We start from the raw sequence: 21,330 nt of genomic DNA, 5'->3' as shown, positions 1-21,330 counted from the left end.
ACGGAAAGAGAACCATCTTTCCGTGAGCCAATCCGGAGGGGAAATTGTGTGACTACATAAATAAGCCCCGCCTGCAGTTGTGTCGACCACAAACCCTACAAACAGCGCCTTGTGTTCCTCCTGTTGTGTCCACGTGAACCAAGCCAGCGGCTGACAGATCCCTACGTCCAGACACGCCCACAGCCTGCGCTCTGACCAATCATAGGCGATTAAGGCAAATTAGTCTAGCGAATGAGCGTTGGATGGGCGTGGTTTATGCTGCCAGTTTTCACGTTGCTGAAATGTGTCAACCGCTTGGTCTTGGAATGGACGAGTGTCTGGCTGCTAAATGGGAGAAAAGCAAAACCAACATATTAGCACGAGTTTCCTCGAATACACAAGTCCGACTGATGGATTTTATGTTTTGGGGAATGCACATGCGAATAGAAAATAAAAAAGATCACATAAGAAGACTACAAGCTCGAAGTGGACTATCGTAGTTAGCTAACGTAGCCAGCCACACCACCATTTCAGGTACCTGAGAATGTAAACAAATGTATTTTATTTATTTAACCTTTATTTCAACAGGGAGTCATGCTGAGACCAAGGTCTCTTTCTTAGATGAGCCCTGCGTACACATCAATATACACTATAGGCTACACATGAATAATAAACATCAATATACACACCTATATTCAAATCAATACACCAAAAGCAAAACACTATCATAGAAAACAAACACATTCTTCATTAAAAATGTCCTCAATTAGTCTTTTGAATTTCCCTAGAGGCACCATCCAACTTTAGAGTGCCTTGGAGAAATGTGAAAATGTTACTGAGACATGTCCTGTGTTGAGTGTTGTATCCATGTTTTAAAACAGTGTTGTGAATTACTCTTTGGATGAGTGGGTTACCTTAAACAATTAGCCAGCGTTTCGTGTCAGTTTAGGGCAGGGCAACGGCGGCTCCCGGATCAATTTCCAAAAACGAAACAAAAGATATAGGCTATGTATATATATTTTTAAGAAACTTAGTCGAGGTCTGAACTTACTGTTGAGAGTTAGAATACACAAGGTACAATTTCGAAATTTGGTTGTGCATTATCAGTTTATATGTACATTCTTTTTAGATTGGTAAATTAGTCTAGTGGCCAACTATCTAAACTTGTAGTAATCATCATAGCCACCGGAAGCAGGAGTGCTGATGGATCATGTCAGGACACGCCAGTGCTTCTCCACAGGTGGGTGGGGACTAGAGTTTTAAAGCTCTTGTAGCCCTTGTAGTATTCTCTCCAGTAGCGTCACTCACTACCATGGGTAAATAAACTAGAACGCTGGCCTGTGCTGCTGACACCTAACAGTTTACTTGTCGTGAGAGAAGCATCCCCGGTCAGAAAATCCAAGGTCCAATCAGAGTTAATTTAGGAAGCCCTCACCTGTGGGGGTGGGGCTTGAGCAGCAGGAGCTGGTTTTGTGATGCAGCAGTGGTGGACGTGATAACCCATGGAGAGGGAACCCACTAGAGGTGTTGCTGCGTTCCTAATTTCCCACCCTTCTCCCTGAAGTGTGCACTTGCTCAGTCTCCCTCATTGGATCATTGTGAGGATGGGCTATCCCTGCTCATCATCACAGATCATAAAAATAGTGATGAGGAATTAAAAACATAATCTTTCTTTAGGTCTGTAGTAGTGTCTGTCTGTCTGTCTGTCTGTCTGTCTGTCTTGCATGCATCGGCACTGGCAGTCCCGTGGGCTAAAACTTTGATTATAAGACTGTCTCTGTTGCTCTATTCTGTATCTGAGCGAAAACGGACATTTTGCCTCCATCCAGGATTGGAGTAACCATGACCAAGCTCTAGTCTAGATAAAGAAACAAAATCAGTTTGTTTGTTTACCTTTTTCTCTCACATGTCATTACCACTTAGCAATTCAATCAATCAATCAATCAATTTTATTTTATATAGCCCTTCTTACATCAGCTAATATCTCGAAGTGCTGTACAGAAACCCAGCCTAAAACCCCAAACAGCTAGTAATGCAGGTGTAGAAGCACGGTGGCTAGGAAAAACTCCCTAGAAAGGCAAAACCTAGGAAGAAACCTAGAGAGGAACCAGGCTATGAGGGGTGGCCAGTCCTCTTCTGGCTGTGCCGGGTGGAGATTATAACAGAACCATGCCAAGATGTTCAAAAATGTTCATAAGTGACAAGCATGGTCAAATAATAATCAGGAATACATCTCAGTTGGCTTTTCATAGCCGATCATTAGAGTTTAAAACAGCAGGTCTGGGACAGGTAGGGGTTCCATAACCGCAGGCAGAACAGTTTAAACTGGAATAGCAGCAAGGCCAGGCGGACTGGGGACAGCAAGGAGTCACCACGGCCGGTAGTCCCGACGTATGGTCCTAGGGCTCAGGTCTCTCAGTTGGCTTTTCATAGCCGATCATTTAGAGTTGAAAACAGCAGGTCTGGGACAGGTAGGGGTTTCGTAGCCGCAGGCAGAACAGTTGAAACTGGAATAGCAGCAAGGCCAGGCGGACTGGGGATAGCAAGGTGTCATCATGCCCGGTAGTCCTGACGTATGGTCCTAGGGCTCAGGTTCTCAGAGAGAAAGAGAGAACGAGAGAATTAGAGAGAGCATACTTAAATTCACACAGGACACTGGATAAGACAGGAGAAGTACTCCAGGTATAACCAACTAACCCCAGCCCCCCGACACATAAACTACTGCAGCATAAATACTGGAGGCTGAGACAGGAGCGGTCCGGAGACACTGTGGCCCCATCCGAAGAAACCCCCGGACAGGGCCAAACAGGAAGGATATAACCCCACCCACTCCGCCAAAGCACAGCCCCCGCACCACTAGAGGGATATCCCCAACCACCAACTTACAATCCTGAGACAAGGCCGAGTATAGCCCACAGAGGTCTCCACCACAGCACAAACCAAGGGGGGGGCGCCAACCCAGACAGGAAGATCACGTCAGTAACTCAACCCACTCAAGTGACGCACCCCTCCCAGGGACGGCATGAAAGAGCACCAGCAAGCCAGTGACTCAGCCCCTGCAACAGGGTTAGAGGCAGAGAACCCCAGTGGAGAGGGGAACCGGCCTGGCAGAGACAGCAAGGGCTGTTCGTTGCTCCAGCCTTTCCGTTCACCTTCACACTCCTGGGCCAGACTACACTCAATCATATGACCTACTGAAGAGATAAGTCTTCAGTAAAGACTTAAAGGTTGAGACCGAGTCTGCGTCTCTCACATGGGTAGGCAGACTGTTCCATAAAAATGGAGATCTATAGGAGAAAGCCCTGCCTCCCGCTGTTTGCTTAGAAATTCTAGGGACAATTAGGAGGCCTGCGTCTTGTGACCGTAGCGTACGTATTGGTATGTACGGCAGGACCAACTCGGAAAGATAGGTAGGAGCAAGCCCATGTAACGCTTTATAGGTTAACAGTAAAACCTTGAAATCAGCCCTTGCCTTAACAGGAAGCCAGTGTAGGGAAGCTAGCACTGGAGTAATATGATCAAATTTCTTGGTTCTAGTCAGGATTCTAGCAGCCGTATTTAGCACTAACTGAAGTTTATTTAGTGCTTTATCCGGGTAGCCGGAAAATAGAGCATTGCAGTAGTCTAACCTAGAAGTAACAAATGCATGGATTAATTTTTCTGCATCATTTTTGGACAGAAAATTTCTGATTTTTGCAATGTTACGTAGATGGAAAAAAGCTGTCCTTGAAACAGTCTTGATATGTTCGTCAAAAGAGAGATCAGGGTCAAGAGTAACGCCTAGGTCCTTCACAGTTTTATTTGAGATGACTTTACAACCATCAAGATGAATTGTCAGATTTAACAGAAGATCTCTTTGTTTCTTGGGACCTAGAACAAGCATCTCTGTTTTGTCCGAGTTTAAAAGTAAAAAGTTTTCAGCCATCCACTTCCTTATGTCTGAAACACAGGCTTCTAGCGAGGGCAATTTTGGGGCTTCACCATGCTTCATTGAAATGTACAGCTGTGTGTCATCCGCATAGCAGTGAAAGTTAACATTATGTTTTCGAATAACATCCCCAAGAGGTAAAATATATAGTGAAAACAATAGTGGTCCTAAAACGGAACCTTGAGGAACACCGAAATGTACAGTTGATTTGTCGGAGGACAGACCATTCACAGAGACAAACTGATATCTTTCCGACAGGTAGGATCTAAACCAGGCCAGAACTTGTCCGTGTAGACCAATTTGGGTTTCCAGTCTCTCCAAAAGAATGTGGTGATCGATGGTGTCAAAGGCAGCACTAAGGTCTAGTAGCACGAGGACAGATGCAGAGCCTCGGTCTGACGCCATTAAAAGGTCATTTACCACCTTCACAAGTGCAGTCTCAGTGCTATGATGGGGTCTAAAACCAGACTGAAGCATTTCGTATACATTGTTTGTCTTCAGAAAGGCAGTGAGTTGCTGCGCAACAGCTTTCTCTCTCCTGTCTCTCTCCTGTCTTCCTTGAACATGGGTGTAAACATAAGCTAGAAACATTCCTGTCTAGAAGCCGGGGGTAGCGAGAATTGTATTGGACAGACAGGCCTGTATACTTACAGATGGATGGACAGAGTATACAGACAGATGGACGTACACACTGATGTGTGTTTCCCCCGCTCTCCCTGACCTGTCCACTCTGACTCCAGAGAGAGCCCATGGATGGAATTATCTGTTGGTCAGTAGAGAGAGACGGCCTCTACTCTACTCTACCCCTCTCTTTCTGCCTCTCTGCCTCCCCATCTCTCTCAGCCTTCCCCTTCCTTCCCTGTCTCTCTCCTGTCTTCCTTGAACCTTTCTCCCTGGCTTCCTCTTCCCTTCTCTCTATCTGCCCCCTCTCTCTTTCTCATGTGTTGGATGACCATGCTGTTAGTAGAATAATGTAGCTGTCTTCCAACAGCGTATTGCCATTCTTTACAGTATCATAGGCCCAAGGCTGCTTTGTCGATTGAGATTGTTTTTCCCATAAAAAAAACTAAACAAAACAAAAACAAGTAAACCATTATTTTTTTACTCAAACCACCTGCGGGCCAGATCTGGTCCACGAGCCCATTTAGGGCTCGTGGACCAGATCCGGCCCGCAGGTCTTGAGTTTTTTACACGTGCAATATATCATAGTGACAATGTGCCTTGTACTGATATTGGATCTCCTCTCTCTCTCTCTATTTCTCTCACTTTTTCTCCCCGCAGTGCTCTACAGACCACGCCTTTACGCCCAACACTCATAACATACCTTATAACCACACCTTATAACCCCAGACTACCCATGGGCCTCTGAACTACTTCTCTGCTGATGAACAAGCCCATTGACTAGTGTAGTTGGACACAGTGGATTGATTATTAACTCCTAAAGGGGCAAGGTTTGGGAATGGCTGGAGGAGATAGCGGTCCGGAAGGTGAGGAACCCTCATCACCCCCGACGACTGGGGAGGGAGGTGGGAAGGGGGATGTGTTTCCAGGAAAACAAGGAGATGGGGAAGGGGTGAGGGAGGAGAGGTTAGGGGGAGAGGAGAGTGGTGGAGAGCCCTCTGGCGGAGAGGTGGGGCAGGAAGACGAGGAGATGGCCAGTGGAACACATGACCTCTCCGCCTCGGTCAATCACAGCCCTCGCAGCAACAGTGGCTCCACATCAACCAAGAGGTAACGTCCTATACAACTTCCTGTTTGCTCACCAAGACTTGGTTCTCCACCCCATCCTTTTTACGCTGCTGCTACTCTGTTAATTATTTATGCATAGTCACTTTAACTCTACCCACATGTACATATTACCTCAACTAGCCGGTGCCCCCGCACATTGACTCTGCAACGGTACCCCCCTGTATATATAGCCTCCCTACTGTTATTTTATTTTACTTCTGCTCTTTTTTTTCTCAACACTTTTTTTGTTGTTGTTTTATTTTTACTTTTTTGTTAAAAATAAATGCACTGTTGGTTAAGGGCTGTAAGTAAGCATTTCACTGTGATGTCTGCACCTGTTGTATTCGGCGCATGTGACCAATACAATTTGATTTGATTTGATTTGAAAACCACCCAACAAAGCTACTCAACAAAAATACCCTACAAAACTACCCAACAAAACTACTCAACAGCGCTGTGTCATCACTAGAGTGAGCCAAACAGCCTGCCAATTTGTCCCAATGTGTCCTCTCCCAATGGTGAACGTGCATAAAGATGTTAGGTCTTTGTTTTTAGCACTACCCACAGAGTTCTTAAACTATGGCGCGCAACATGGTTCAATTTGCCAGTAAATCAGCATAATCTACTTTTTTGTTTTTTCAAATTGCCGCCGTCTTGGAACTAGAATTGGGATCATATATACAGCGCTAATGCCGATAAAAAATAAATAAATAAAAAAAGATTAACGGAGAACAATGTACAATACGGTGAACTTAGCAAACAAGGCATTTGTGGTAAGTACATGGGGGCTGCCATCTTTATGCACCTTCACCATTACCAATTGTGGCCTCTAATCATTTGGCATCAATTGTTTTCATCTGGTCATTTTTGGGTTAACAGCCCTAAATGCTGTTTCGTTGGTCTAGTTGTGCCCTGCCTAAGGAATTGTCTCAAACTATTCTCTAGGCCTAACTAAAGCGGTCTAAATCTAGGACACATTCATTCAAACTAAACTGTCTAACGTCTTGGCAATTCAGGCAATTAAGGCTTCCGTAATCCTTTGTGCAATTACGTGGGGTATACCACACTAGATTGCAGATTTCTGATTTTCTGTATTTCTCCCCATACCTCTCCCCCCACCCTCTCATCCCTCTCTCCTCTCCTCCTCCAGTTCTAAGTCTTATACTGGCTCGTTCTCCTGTAGTCTCCACAGCTCCCTCTCTGGACAGGCAGGCCAACACATGGAGGGTAGCGCCTGGTGGGTGGCTGTGTGTCTAACGATATTGTGTGTGTGTTGCAGTATTGTGCGTGTGTGTTTCTAAATCAAATCAATCAAGTCAAATTGTATTTGTCACATGCGCCGAATACAACAGGTGTTGACTTTACTGTGAAATGCTTACTTACGAGCCCTTTCCCAACAATGCAGAGTTTAAAAAGTACGAACAATTTTCTAAATACAAAAAGGAAATAGTAACACAATAAAATAACAATAACGAGGCAATATACAAGGAGTACCGTTACCGAGTCAATGTGCAGTGGTACGAGGTAATTGAGGTAATATGTACATGTAGGTAGGGTTAAAAGTGACTAGGCAATCAGGATAGATAATAAAGAGTAGCAGCAGCGTGTGTGTGTGTGGGTAGAGTCCAGTGAGTGTGCATAGAGCCAGTGCAAGAGTCAGTGCAAAAGCAAGCGGGTCAATGCAATTAGTCCGGGTAGCCATTTGATTAACTGTTCAGCAGTCTTATGGCTTGGGGGTAGAAGCTGTTCAGGAGCCTTTTGGTCCCATACTTGGCGCTCCGGTACCGCTTGCCGTGCGGTAGCAGAGAGAACAGTCTATAACTTGGATGGCTGAAGTAGTTGACAATATTTTAGGGCCTTCCTCTGACACCGCCTGGTATAGAGGTCCTGGATGGCAGGGAGCTCGGCCCCAGTGATGTACTGGGCCGTACGCACTACCCTCTGCAGCGCCTTACGGTCGGATGCCAAGCAGTTGCCATACCAAGTGGTGATGCAGCCAGTCAAGATGCTCTTAATGGTGCAGCTGTAGAACCTTTTGAGGATCTGAGGGCCCATGCCAAATCTTTCAGCCAACTGAGGGGGAAGAGGCGTTGTCGTGCCCTCTTCATGATTGTGTTGATGTGTTTGGATCATGACAGGTCCTTAGTGATGTGGACACCGAGGAACTTGAAGCTCTCGACCCCCTCCACTACAGCCCCTCCGTTTCCTGTAATCCACAATCAGCTCCTTTATTTTGCTGACGTTGAGGTAGAGGTTGTTTTCCTGACACCACACTGCCAGGTCTCTGACCTCCTCCCTATAGGCTGTCTCATCGTCGTCGGTGATCAGGCCTACCACCGCTGTGTTGGAGTCGTGCGCAGCCACGCAGTAGTGGGTGAACTGGGAGTACAGGAGGGGACTATGCACATGCCCCTGAGGGGCCCCCATGTTGAGGGTCAGCGTGACGGATGAGTTGTTGCCTACCCTCACCACTAGCCTAATAAAATAAAATACTAAATACTATACCTGGGGCCACCCCGTCAGGAAGTCTAGGATCCAGTTGCAGAGGGAGGTGTTCAGTCCCAGGGTCCTTAGCTTAGTGATGAGCTTGGCGGGCACTATGGTGTTCAACACTGTGCTGTAGTCAATGAACAGCATTCTAACGTAGGTGTTCCTTTTGTCCAAGTGGGAAAGGGCAGTGTGGAGTACAATAGAGATTGTGTCATCTGTGGATCTGTTGGGGCGGTATGCAAATTAGATTGGGTCTGGGATGATGGTGTTGATGTGAGCCATGACCAGCCTTTTAAAGCATTGCATGGCTACAGATGTGAGTGCTACGTGGCGATAGTCATTTAGACAGGTTATGTTGGTGTTCTTGGACACAGGGACTATGGTGGTCTGCTCAAAAAATGTCAGAGAGGACACTTGCCAGTTGGTCTGCGCATGCTATGAGTACGTGTCCTGGTAATCCGTCTGGCCCAGCTGCCTTGTGAATGTTAACCTATTTAAAGATCTCACTCACATTGGCAATGGAGAGCGTGATCACACACTTGTCCGGAACAGCTGGTGCTCTCATGCATGGTTCAGTGTTTCTTGCCTCGACGCGAGCATAGAAGGCATTTAGCTCGTCTGGTAGGCTCGCGTCACTGGGCAGCTCGCGGCTGGGTTTCCCTTTTGTAATCCGTGATAGTTTCCATCGGATGAATCCCAGAACATATTCCAGTCTGTGCTAGTGAAACCATCCTGTAGTTTAGCATCCGCTTCATCGGACCACTTCCGTATTAAGCACGTCACTGGTACTTCTTCCTGTTTTGAGTTTTTGCTTGTAAGCAGGAATCAGGAGGATAGATATGGTCAATTTTGCCAAATGGAAGGCGAGAGAGAGCTTTTTATGCGTCTCTGTGTGTGGAGTAAAGGTGATCTAGAGTTTTTTTTGCCTTTAGTTGCACAGGTGACATGTTGGTAGAAATGAGGTAAGACGGATTTCAGTTTTCCTGTATTAAAATCACCGGCCACTAGGAGCGCCGCCTCTATTGATTATTGATTGTGTGTGTGTGTGTTTCTATTGATTATGTGTGTGTTTAACCAACTTGTGTCTGTCTAATAATATTGTGTGTTTGTTGAACAGTGAGCAGACTGATGCAGGTCGGGGGCAGGCTCACAGGGAAATGATGGTGACAGTAGCTGAGATGAAGAAGACTGTTCCGTCAGACAAATGCAGTCGCAGTAAAGCCAGCACTGTGGAGGCGCTACACTACGCACTCAACTGTGTCAAACAAGTCCAATGTAAAACACAGTACTAAAACTAGAGCGTGAGGTTAGGGGATTAACCAGAAAGCCTGACTAGAGAGAGCAAGCTTGTTATTCACTTAGCCTTAGTTTGTACTATCTTCCTGTTTTCCTCATTATTTTTCATTAAAAAAGAAAGTTGGACAATGAGAGTGAAGCGTTTGCTTGGATTAAAAATGAGTGTTGAGTATTGTATTTGTGGCACCCTCTGTAGCCAACAGTGAGTACTACAAGCTGCTACTGCGTAACAGCCAGGAGGAGAGACCAGACTCCACGTCCTATAGATTAGAGGAGCTGAAGAGAGTCACCTCTGAACACACCTTCAAAAACACGGTACACAGCACACACACACTCATACACAATACACTTATACACACAGTACACAACACACACTCATACAGACACCTTCAAAAACATGGTACAAGACACACTTATACACACAGCCTTAGAAACATGGAAAACAACCCCCCCAAAGTGCTTTTGGTTTTACTGTATATTAAAGTCTTGCATATCTGGTACACACACCGGCTTGTGTGTGGTCTTCTACGTGCGTGTGGGTATGGGTGTGTGCATGCGTATTTGTGTGTGTGTGTGTGCGTGTACATGCATGTGTTTCTGTGTGTTTAGGACTCGTTCTTGGTGGTGTTTTCCCTGGCGAGCGGGTGCGTGATGTACGCATCGGAGCAGGCTCCCAGCATCCTTTGCTGTAAGAAGAAGTTCCTGGACTCGGCTAAGTTTGTGGAGCTGCTGTTCCACCAGGACGTCAACGTGTTCTACTCACACACCGCCCAGCCACACCTACCACCCTGGAGCAGCTCACACAGTGGTACGTACGTGTGTGTATGTATGTGTTTGTTTGCGTGTGTGTGTGTGGTGTTGAGTGATGAGTGTGTAACCCCTATTTTCTCCCATCTCTCTACAGCGGCAGTTCTGTTTGAGTGTGCCCAGGTCAAGTCCTTCTTCTGCAGGATCAGGTGTGTGTTTCCGTGTGTAGAGGCAGTAATCTGCAAAGTACATGTGTGTGTATAGATGTGTCAGTATGTATTTGTTTTAGGCCTTTGTATATAACCTGTGTGTGTGTGTGTGTGTGTGTAGGGGTGGTAAGGACCGTGAGGGGGAGATGCGCTACAACCCGTTCAAGATCACTCCCTACCTGCTGAAGGTGCAAGGAGGCGGAGCTTTAGGAGAGGAGGAGGAGTCGTGTTGTCTGGCGCTGGCTGAACGCATCATCTCAGGATATGAGGGTACGCCCCGCCACCACCACAACACCAACCCAACCTCACACTTCCATTTCTCCCTTTTAGTCATATAGCAAGACTCTCTTATCAGGTAAGATAACTACATATCACCATCATTGCAAGTTAAAACGCCATCTGCGAAATTTGTGCTAGTAAAAAGAAACACAAGTACAACAGTTAAGTGCTGAGGTATTTTGGGGGTCTGGGGGGGATGTGTTAGGAGGGGAAGGGTCAGTGGTAGGGGATCCAAGGTGCAGTCTAAAGTGCTGGGTTTTCAGTCTGTGCTCCGGCGGAACGACTCTGCTGTCCTGACCATGGTGGGGAGGTTCTTCCACCACTGAGGTGCCAGGACAGAGAAGAGACGTGACCGCGATGGAGGTGCCAAGCGGCCAGAGGTGGCAGAACGGAGGTGTAGGTTATGACCATATCCACGGAGGTAGGGGAGAAGTAGAGAATGACAGTTTCATAAAGAGATACAATGTTCTTCATTGCCAACATTCAGTTTATAGTAAGTTTGGTATGTCTAGCTCAAAAGGTTTAGGAGGAGATGGCTAGAATATTCTGAGGAGAATGGAAGATTCCATAGAGCGTTATGAATGTTGTTGCTGGTGGAGTTAGTGGAGGCTGACCTTGTTTGCTGCTGTTGCTCCTGCAGCTCCCCGTATCCCCATGGACAAAAGCATCTTCACCACCACACACTCCCCGGGCTGTGTGTTCCTGGAGGTGGACGATCGGTCAGTACACATACAGTGGGGAAAAAAAGTATTTAGTCAGCCACCAATTGTGCAAGTTCTCCCACTTAAAAAGATGAGAGAGGCCTGTAATTTTCATCATAGGTACACGTCAACTATGACAGACAAAATGAGAAAAGAAATTCCAGAAAATCACATTGTAGGATTATTAATGAATTTATTTGCAAATTATGGTGGAAAATAAGTATTTGGTCAATAACAAAAGTTTCTCAATACTTTGTTATATACCCTTTGTTGGCAATGACACAGGTCAAATGTTTTCTGTAAGTCTTCACAAGGTTTTCACACGCTGTTGCTGGTATTTTGGCCCATTCCTCCATGCAGATCTCCTCTAGAGCAGTGATGTTTTGGGGCTGTCGCTGGGCAACACGGATTTTCAACTCCCTCCAAAGATTTTCTATGGGGTTGAGATCTGGAGACTGGCTAGGCCACTCCAGGACCTTGAAATGCTTCTTACGAAGCCACTCCTCCGTTGCCCGGGCGGTGTGTTTGGGATCATTGTCATGCTGAAAGACCCAGCCACGTTTCATCTTCAATGCCCTTGCTGATGGAAGGAGGTTTTCACTCAAAATCTCACGATACATGGCCCCATTCATTCTTTCCTTTTCACGGATCAGTCGTCCTGGTCCCTTTGCAGAAAAACAGCCCCAAAGCATGATGTTTCCACCCCCATGCTTCACAGTAGGTATGGTGTTCTTTGGATGCAACTCAGCATTCTTTGTCCTCCAAACACGACGAGTTGAGTTTTTACCAAAAAGTTATATTTTGGTTTCATCTGACCATATGACATTCTCCCAATCCTCTTCTGGATCATCCAAATGCACTCTAGCAAACTTCAGACGGGTCTGGACATGTACTGGCTTAAGCAGGGGGACACAGCAGGATTTGAGTCCCTGGCGGCGTAGTGTGTTACTGATGGTAGTCTTTGTTACTTTGGTCCCAGCTCTCTGCAGGTCATTCACTAGGTCCCCCCGTGTGGTTCTGGGATTTTTGCTCACCGTTCTTGTGATCATTTTGACCCCACGGCGTGAGATCTTGCATGGAGCCCCAGATCGAGGGAGATTATCAGTATGTCTTCCATTTCCTAATAATTGCTCCCACAGTTGATTTCTTCAAACCAAGCTGCTTACCTATTGCAGATTCAGTCTTCCCAGCCTGGTGCAGGTCTACAATTTTGTTTCTGGTGTCCTTTGACAGCTCTTTGGTCTTGGCCATAGTGGAGTTTGGAGTGTGACTGTTTGAGGTTGTGGACAGGTGTCTTTTATACTGATAACAAGTTCAAACAGGTGCCATTAATACAGGTAACGAGGGGAGGACAGAGGAGCCTCTTAAAGAAGAAGTTACAGGTCTGTGAGAGCCAGAAATATTGCTTGTTTGTAGGTGACCAAATACTTATTTTCCACCATAATTTGCAAATAAATTCATTAAAAATCCTACAATGTGATTTTCTGGATTTTATTTTCTCAATTTGTCTGTCATAGTTGACGTGTACCTATGATGAAAATTACAGGCATCTCTCATCTTTTTAAGTGGGAGAACTTGCACAATTGGTGGCTGACTAAATACTTTTTTTCCCCACTGTATACACACACACGTAAACAAACCCATGGTAGAATGTTTCAGATGAATTGACTCTGACTGTGTGTTTGGTGGTGTTTATGTGCAGAGCTGTGCCGTTGCTAGGATACCTGCCTCAGGATCTGATTGGCACGTCGTTGCTGACCTGTATTCACCCGAAGGACCGCCCCATCATGCTCTCTATGCACCGCAAGGGTACGCCTTTATCACATCAACCAATCACAACAATTCACTACAGCAGCCAACTAATCACAACAGTCCAACTACCACAGCAACCTTGCATCCACATCCTCCATTTTACCAATCAACCAATTACAATTTTGCCAAGCAACTATACTGAACAAAAATATAAACGCAACATGCAACAATTTCAACGATTTTGCTGAGTTACAGTTCCTATAAGGAAATCAGTCAATTTAAGTAAATTCATGAGGCCCTAATCTATGGATTTTACATGACTGGGCAGGGGCGCAGCCATGGGTGGGCCTGGGAGGGCTTAGGCCCACCCACTTGGGAGCAAGGCCCACCCACTGGGGAGCAAGGCCCAGCTAATCAGAATGAGTTTTTCCCCACAAAAGGGCTTTATTACAGACAGAAATAATCCTCCGTTTCATCAGCTGTCCGGGTGGCTGGTCTCAGACGAACGCGCAGGTGAAGAAGCCGGATGTGGAGGTCCTGGGCTGGTGTGGTTACACGTGGTCTGCGGTTGATAGGCTGGTTGGACGTACTGCCAAATTCTCTAAAACGATGTTGGAGGCAGCTTATGGTAGAGAAATGAACAATCAATTCTCTGGCAACAGCTCTGGTGGACATTCCTGCAGTCAGCATGCCAATTGCACGCTCCCTCAAAACATGAAACATCATTGTGTTGTGTGAGTGTGGCCTTTTATTGTCCCAAGCACAAGGTGCACCTGTGTAATGATCATGCTGTTTAATCCGTTCTTTGATATGCCACACCTGTCAGGTGGATGAATTATCTTGGCAAATGAGAAATGCTCACTAAAAGGGATGTAAACGCATTTGTGCACAACATTTGAGAGAAATAAGCTTTTTGTGCGAAGGAACATTTCTGGGATCTTTTATTTCACTTCATGAAACATGGGACCAACACTTTACATGTTGCATTTATATTTTTGTTCAGTATAGTTACAATCTCTCTCTACCTCTATTTCTTGCTCCTTGACCCCCTCTCTCTCCTTCCCTCTCTCTGTGTAGTGTTGAAGTATGCGGGCCAGTCTCCATTTGAACACTCCCCAGTGCGTCTTCGTTGTCAAAACGGAGACTACGTCACCCTGGACACCAGCTGGTCCAGCTACATCAACCCCTGGAGCCGCAAGGTCACCTTCATCATCGGACGACACAAAGTCAGGACGTGAGTGTACCTCTCTCTCTCTCTCTCTCTCTCTTTCTCAATCTCTCTCTCTCTCTCAATCTCTCTCTCTCTGACCCTGTGTGTCTCTGTGTAGGGGCCCTCTGAATGAAGATGTGTTTGCTGCTCGGAGTAAAGAGGACCTGCCAATCATCCACGAAGAGATTAAAAACCTGCAGGCCAAGATCTACAAGCTCTTCCTGCAGGTAAGAATACACAAACACCATGGCCCCTACAGAATATTGCTACCAGTTTAATCCTGTCAGTCTGGAACATGTGTGTGTGTGTGTGTGTGTGTGTATAAATGTGTGTGTGTCTCTCGCTCTCTGTTCAGCCGGTCCATAATAATGGCTCCAGTGGTTATGGCAGTCTGGGCAGTAACGGTTCCCATGAGCACTACATCAGTGTGGCTTCCTCTAGCGACAGCAATGGCAACCTGTGGGAGGACTCACACCATGAATCGGTGAGACAATACAGCACCACTACAGCCTGTTACAATACTATTCCTGTTACCTAGCTACTAGTTTCTGCAGTTCTCGAACAATTCGTTATTTTTGAACAATTATTTTTACTGATTCGTGAGTCATCACTCATTTGACCTGCTGGCCTCAATGAGTCCTACAGCAGGATTGATACACTCTCCTCCGGCTCAGCGATTCCAGAGACGTGCTCCGACCAACAGCTGTCTGTCAAATATGCGCACAGGAAAATACACTGCTCAAAAAAATAAAGGGAACACTAAAATAACACATCCTAGATCTGAATGAATGAAATAATCTTATTAAATACTTTTTTCTTTACATAGTTGAATGTGCTGACAACAAAATCACATAAAAATTATCAATGGAAATCAAATTTATCAACCCATGGATGTCTGGATTTGGAGTCACCCTCAAAATTAAAGTGGAAAACCACACTACAGGCTGATCCAACTTTGATGTAATGTCCTTAAAACAAGTCAAAATGAGGCTCAGTAGTGTGTGTGGCCTCCACGTGCCTGTATGACCTCCCTACAATGCCTGGGCATGCTCCTGATGAGGTGGGGGATGGTCTCCTGAGGGATCTCCTCCCAGACCTGGACTAAAGCATCCGCCAACTCCTGGACAGTCTGTGGTGCAACGTGGCGTTGGTGGATGGAGCGAGACATGATGTCCCAGATGTGCTCAATTGGATTCAGGTCTGGGGAATGGGCGGGCCAGTCCATAGCATCAATGCCTTCCTCTTGCAGGAACTGCTGACACACTCCAGCCACATGAGGTCTAGCATTGTCTTGCATTAGAAGGAACCCAGGGCCAACCGCACCAGCATATGGTCTCACAAGGGGTCTGAGGATCTCATCTCGGTACCTAATGGCAGTCAGGCTACCTCTGGCGAGCACATGGAGGGCTGTGCGGCCCCCCAAAGAAATGCCACCCCACACCATGACTGACCCACCGCCAAACCGGTCATGCTGGAGGATGTTGCAGGCAGCAGAACGTTCTCCACGGCGTCTCCAGACTCTGTCACGTCTGTCACGTGCTCATTGTGAACCTGCTTTCATCTGTGAAGAGCACAGGGCGCCAGTGGCGAATTTGCCAATCTTGGTGTTCTCTGGCAAATGCCAAACGTCCTGCACGGTGTTGGGCTGTAAGCACAACCCCCACCTGTGGACGTCGGGCCCTCATACCACCCTCATGGAGTCTGTTTCTGACCGTTTGAGCAGACACATGCACATTGTGGCCTGCTGGAGGTCATTTTGCAGGGCTCTGGCAGTGCCTTCTCCTGCTCCTCCTTGCACAAAGGCGGAGGTAGCAGTCCTGCTGCTGGGTTGTTGCCCTCCTACGGCCTCCTCCACGTCTCCTGATGTACTGGCCTGTCTCCTGGTAGCGCCTCCATGCTCTGGACACTACGCTGACAGACACAGCAAACCTTCTTGCCACAGCTCGCATTGATGTGCCATCCTGGATGAGCTGCACTACCTGAGCCACTTGTGTGGGTTGTAGACTCTGTCTCATGCTACCACTAGAGTGAAAGCACCGCCAGCATTCAAAAGTGATCAAAACATCAGCCAGGAAGCATAGGAACTGAGAAGTGGTCTGTGGTCACCACCTGCAAAACCAGTGCTTTATTGGGGGTGTCTTGCTAATTGCCTATAATTTCCACCTGTTGTCTATTCCATTTGCACAACAGCATGTGAAATGTATTGTCAATCAGTTTTGCTTCCTAAGTGGACAGTTTGATTTCACATAAGTGTGATTGACTTGGAGTTACATTGTGTTCCCTTTATTTTTTGGCGCAGTGTAGATCATGCTGCAGGCAGCATAGAGAAGAAAAATACATGTTTAGAACTGATAATTGATCGCATGTTGCAAGAATGAATTTAATTAATTATTGAACGTTGTGATGGGTATGAGAGTAAAGGCCTACTCACAATAGTATTTGCAAACTGCAGCCTTCCAAACAGTTTGTGTTTGTTGAGCAGAGGCTGTGTATGTTTTGGTTCTACTCAACAAACTCGAGAACGAATCATTTGGAAGGGTACAGTTCGCAAACGATATTGTGCTTAGCCCATTACACTCATATACGGGTTGAAAATGGCAGATTTGGGCACTAATAAGCGAGTAGTGGCTGTACAGTAACATGCTATACATGACGTTAGAGCTTTGGCTCTGCGCTTCACAGCGCTGTATGGGTTTTGACTGACAGCTGTTCTGAACTTGAGCACCATGCGAGGACAAGAAGTTACCCTCATCCCTGGGCAACTTTTGCAAATGTTTTGTTTTCTGAGTGAGGGAGATACTGTAAATTAAGATGACTCTATGTATTTTTAAAGATGAGACGTTGAGGATTATAGTAAATACCGCTTTGATGTTATACAAGTAAGCCAAAATCATAAAATTGATGTAATTTACAGTGTCAATGTTTATGATCACTATGTTTGATTTACAGTTAGAAGATGACATGTCATCATACCCTGGGTTGTTTTGAACAGAATGAGCCTATGTTTGTGTATTGTGAAGAAAATTTGCCCTGGCACACGCACCTGAATGCACTCATGACTCCTTTCTATACACATCAAAATTATAATCTGTTTCTCTGAGTCGCCTTGTGAAAGCCTAACACTGTAAGATCGTATTTTATGACTTAGCTAGTCATGTTGGCAATAGAACAAGCTTTCAAATCATGCCCACCTGACCCAGATTGCGATTTATAATTGACCGTTTTTGGATTGCGTAAACAACAACAGTAATTGTGTGAGGGCGGGGATGCAGAGTTGTGTTCCAAACTAAACAACTAGAAGTGTGCTTGCTTTAGTTCCTCAGCGGCACAGCTAGGAGAGCTAAAAAAGTATCTTATAGTTGAAGACTCTTCTTTAAGTCATAAAAGTGCATTGAAATTACTTAGGAGCTGTGCACACTTAGGAGAGGTGTGTGGCCACTTGGAGACACCAGTTAGTCCTCTCACTCAGACCCTTGTCATTTGTTTGTCTTATGTTGCATCTACCCCATATTTTCCAGGATTATTCTTATCATGTTAATGAATGTAACCAGTGTATTTTCAGATTTAGTTTTCAACAAATGCAGCGAGAAGTACAGTAAATGTAAAATACACATAAAGGCAACAGTCTTGTGTCAGGTGAACTGTTGTGTACTCACATTACCTCCAAACTGTTCCCTTTCAATACCTACAATGGTTATGCATATGCTTTTCATATTTCTTCTGTAAGTAACATTTAAATGTAGCCCTATCCATAGAGGCCAATTCCCACGAGTGTAAATGGTTAAATGCTTTTCACCCTCACGGCTGTCAAGCAATGCATTATGTCAAGAGTCGTTCACAATCTAGTCCGGTTGCGGCCACAACTAGACCTCGTTTAAAATGTATCAAGAAATAATCGTATTTGTATGCCTAAAAAATCAACAAATGTACATTGTTTAAAGCACACTTTCACAAGTCTCAGTCACAAATGGCAGGTTCAATAAGCCCTTTGTATGCCTATGGTGAACAACATAGGAACGAGAAGCTTGTAGAATCATGGCTCTTTCGAGTTTTCAATTCATCGTTCACCGGTAGGGGGTCCTGTGTGCTCTGGGCATTATTGACTCGCATGAACAAAATTAGTCGAAAGATTTGTTATTTTGACTGAACTAGTCGAAAAGATCTGAGTCAGTAACAAGCCGAACTTCCCGGCACTAGTTACTAGCTTCACTACAGTATAATGGCTAACTCTTTATGTGTGTGTGTGTGTGTATGTGTGTATGGCCATGCAGCATATCTGTGCTGATGTGAACAAGGTGAAGAGTTGGGGCCAGCAGGCATACTTGGAATCCAGCCACATACTCACCCCCTTTGGGAAATCTGCCACAGGTACGATAATGCTCAGACACTGATCCAACAGTTACCAATACTGGTCATGGGGAACCAAAGGCTGTGCAGGCTTTTGTACCAGCCCAGCACTAACACACCTCATTTAGCTAATCAATTAATCATCTAGCCGTTCAGTAGCTCAATTCTGGCTTACCTATGACCCCTTTGTGATGTCACACAGTGCCCCTCCTCCACGCCAGGGCTGAGGTCAGAGGGCACGAGGAGACCAGGAAGCAAGCGCACATTCCGTCCTATCAGCAGATCAACTCTGTGGACAGCATCATCAGGTGGGTGGATCCTCTGACTGAATGCAGAGCGTGACGATGTCACTGTGATGGTACATGTATTTTGATCTGCAATCAATGTTTCATTGAGGATCCGAATAAAGTGTGTGTTTTTGTAGGTATCTGGAGGGCTGTGGTCCAGCCCTGAAGCGTAAGAGCAAGTCTCGCTCCATCGGCACATCTTCCTCCTCCTCCTCCTCCTCTACCTCAGAGGATGACAAACCCACCACAGACCCACACACTGCCCAGGCCAGCTCCAACGGTGAGTTACACACACACAGCTCAGACCATCTCTGATGGAAATATACACAGTACCAGTCAAAAGTTTGGACACACCTACTCATTCAAGGGTTTTTCTTTATTTGTACTATTTATTACATTGTAGAATAATAGTGAAGACATCAAAACTATGAAATAACACATATGGAATCATGTAGTAAACAAAAAAGTGTTAAACAAATCAAAATATATTTTATATTTGAGAATCTTCAAATAGCCACCCTTTGCCTTGATGACAGCTTTGCACACTCTTGGCATTCTCTCAACCAGCTTCACTTGGAATGCTATTCCAACAGTCTTGAAGGAGTTCCCACATATGCTGAGCACTTGTTGGCTGCTTTTCCTTCACTCTGCGATCCGACTCATCCCAAACCATCTCAATTGGGTTGAGGATGGGGGATTGTGGAGGCCAGGTCATCTGATGCTGCACTCCATCACTCTCCTTCTTGATAAAATAGCCCTTACACAGCCTGGAGGTGTGTTGGGTCATTGTCCTGTTGAAAAACAAATGATAGTCCCACTAAGCCCAAACCAGATGGGATGGCGTATCGCTGTAGAATGCTGTGGTAACCATGCTGGTTAAGTGTGCCTTGAATTCTAAATAAATCACAGACAGTGTCACCAGTAAAGCACCCCCACACCATAACACCTCCTCCTCCATGCTTTACGGTGGGAAATACACATACGGAGATCATCCGTTCACCCACACCGCGTCTCACAAAGACACGGCGGTTGGAATCAAAAATCTCTAATTTGGACTCCAGACCAAAGGACACATTTCCACCGGTCTAATGTCCATTGCTCGTGTTTCTTGGCCCAAGCAGGTCTCTTCTGTTTATTGGTGTCCTTTAGTAGTGGTTTCTTTGCAGCAATTCGACCATGAAGGCCTGATTCACACAGTCCCCTCTGAACAGTTGATGTTGAGGTGTCTGTGACTTGAACTCTGTGAAGCATTTATTTGGGCTGCAATTTCTGAGGCTGGTAACTCTAATGAACTTATCCTATGCAGCAGAGTTAACTCTGGGTCTTCCAATCCTGTCGCGTTCCTCATGAGAGTCAGTTTCATCATAGCGCTTGATGTTTTTTTTTTAAGCTGCCAGTTGAGGACCTGTGAGGCGTCTGTTTCTCAAACTAGACACTCTAATGTATTTGTTTTCTTGCTCAGTTGTGCACTGGGGCCTCCCACTCCTCTTTCTTTTCTGGTTTGAGACAGTTTGCGCTGTTCTGTGAAGGGAGTAGTACACATCGTTGTATGAGATCTTCAGTTTCTTGGCAATTTCTCGCATGGAATAGCCTTCATTTCTCAGAACAAGAATAGACTGACGAGTTTTAGAAGAAAGTTATTTGTTTCGAACCCACAATTGCTGATGCTCCAGATACTGAACTTGTCTCAAGAAGGCCAGTTTTATTGCTTCTTTCATCAGCACAACAGGTTTTCAGCGGTGCTAACATAATTGCAAAAGGGTTTTCTAATGATCAATTAGCCTTTTAAAATGATAAACTTGGATTAGCAAAAACAACGTGCCATTGGAACACAGGACTGATGGTTGCTGATAATGGGCCTCTGTACGCCTATGTACAGTGGGGGAAAAAAGTATTTAGTCAGCCACCAATTGTGCAAGTTCTCCCACTTAAAAAGATGAGAGAGGCCTGTAATTTTCATCATAGGTACACGTCAACTATGATAGACAAAATGAGGCAAAACAATCCAGAAAATCACATTGTAGGATTTTTAATGAATTTATTTGCAAATTATGGTGGAAAATAAGTATTTGGTCACCTACAAACAAGCAAGATTTCTGGCTCTCACAGACCTGTAACTTCTTCTTTAAGAGGCTCCTCTGTCCTCCACTCGTTACCTGTATTAATGGCACCTGTTTGAACTTGTTATCAGTATAAAAGACACCTGTCCACAACCTCAAACAGTCACACTCCAAACTCCACTATGGCCTGAGAACTTGTTCTCAACTAGCTTACCTGGTTAAATAAAGGTGAAATAAAAATAAATAAAAAAAGACCAAAGAGCTGTCAAAGGACACCAGAAACAAAATTGTAGACCTGCACCAGGCTGGGAAGACTG

General features: G+C 45.4%; 1 protein-coding gene across 2 annotated transcripts in view; it reads left to right on the top strand.

The window, feature by feature from the left end:
* The first annotated feature begins 292 nt into the window (after positions 1-292).
* The window catches only part of per3 (period circadian clock 3), a 28,243-nt gene continuing 7,205 nt past the window's right edge, over positions 293-21,330 (top strand). For both annotated transcript variants that reach the window (XM_084167434.1, XM_084167435.1), the window contains exons 1-15: positions 293-513; positions 5,189-5,638; positions 9,243-9,400; positions 9,618-9,736; positions 10,031-10,229; positions 10,326-10,377; positions 10,499-10,647; positions 11,297-11,375; positions 13,060-13,166; positions 14,187-14,343; positions 14,438-14,546; positions 14,675-14,803; positions 18,591-18,687; positions 18,869-18,974; positions 19,091-19,233. In XM_084167434.1, coding sequence (XP_084023560.1) covers positions 5,367-5,638; positions 9,243-9,400; positions 9,618-9,736; positions 10,031-10,229; positions 10,326-10,377; positions 10,499-10,647; positions 11,297-11,375; positions 13,060-13,166; positions 14,187-14,343; positions 14,438-14,546; positions 14,675-14,803; positions 18,591-18,687; positions 18,869-18,974; positions 19,091-19,233 — 1,876 coding nt within the window. In that variant the 5' untranslated portion in view covers positions 293-513; positions 5,189-5,366. The remainder of the gene's footprint in view (positions 514-5,188; positions 5,639-9,242; positions 9,401-9,617; positions 9,737-10,030; positions 10,230-10,325; positions 10,378-10,498; positions 10,648-11,296; positions 11,376-13,059; positions 13,167-14,186; positions 14,344-14,437; positions 14,547-14,674; positions 14,804-18,590; positions 18,688-18,868; positions 18,975-19,090; positions 19,234-21,330) is intronic.

This window comes from Coregonus lavaretus (genome assembly GCF_964263955.1).
Source record: "Coregonus lavaretus genome assembly, chromosome: 8".
NCBI lineage: Eukaryota > Metazoa > Chordata > Actinopteri > Salmoniformes > Salmonidae > Coregonus > Coregonus lavaretus.
Note: the sequence above shows the minus strand (reverse complement) of the source record. Positions and strands in the feature narration are given on the sequence as shown.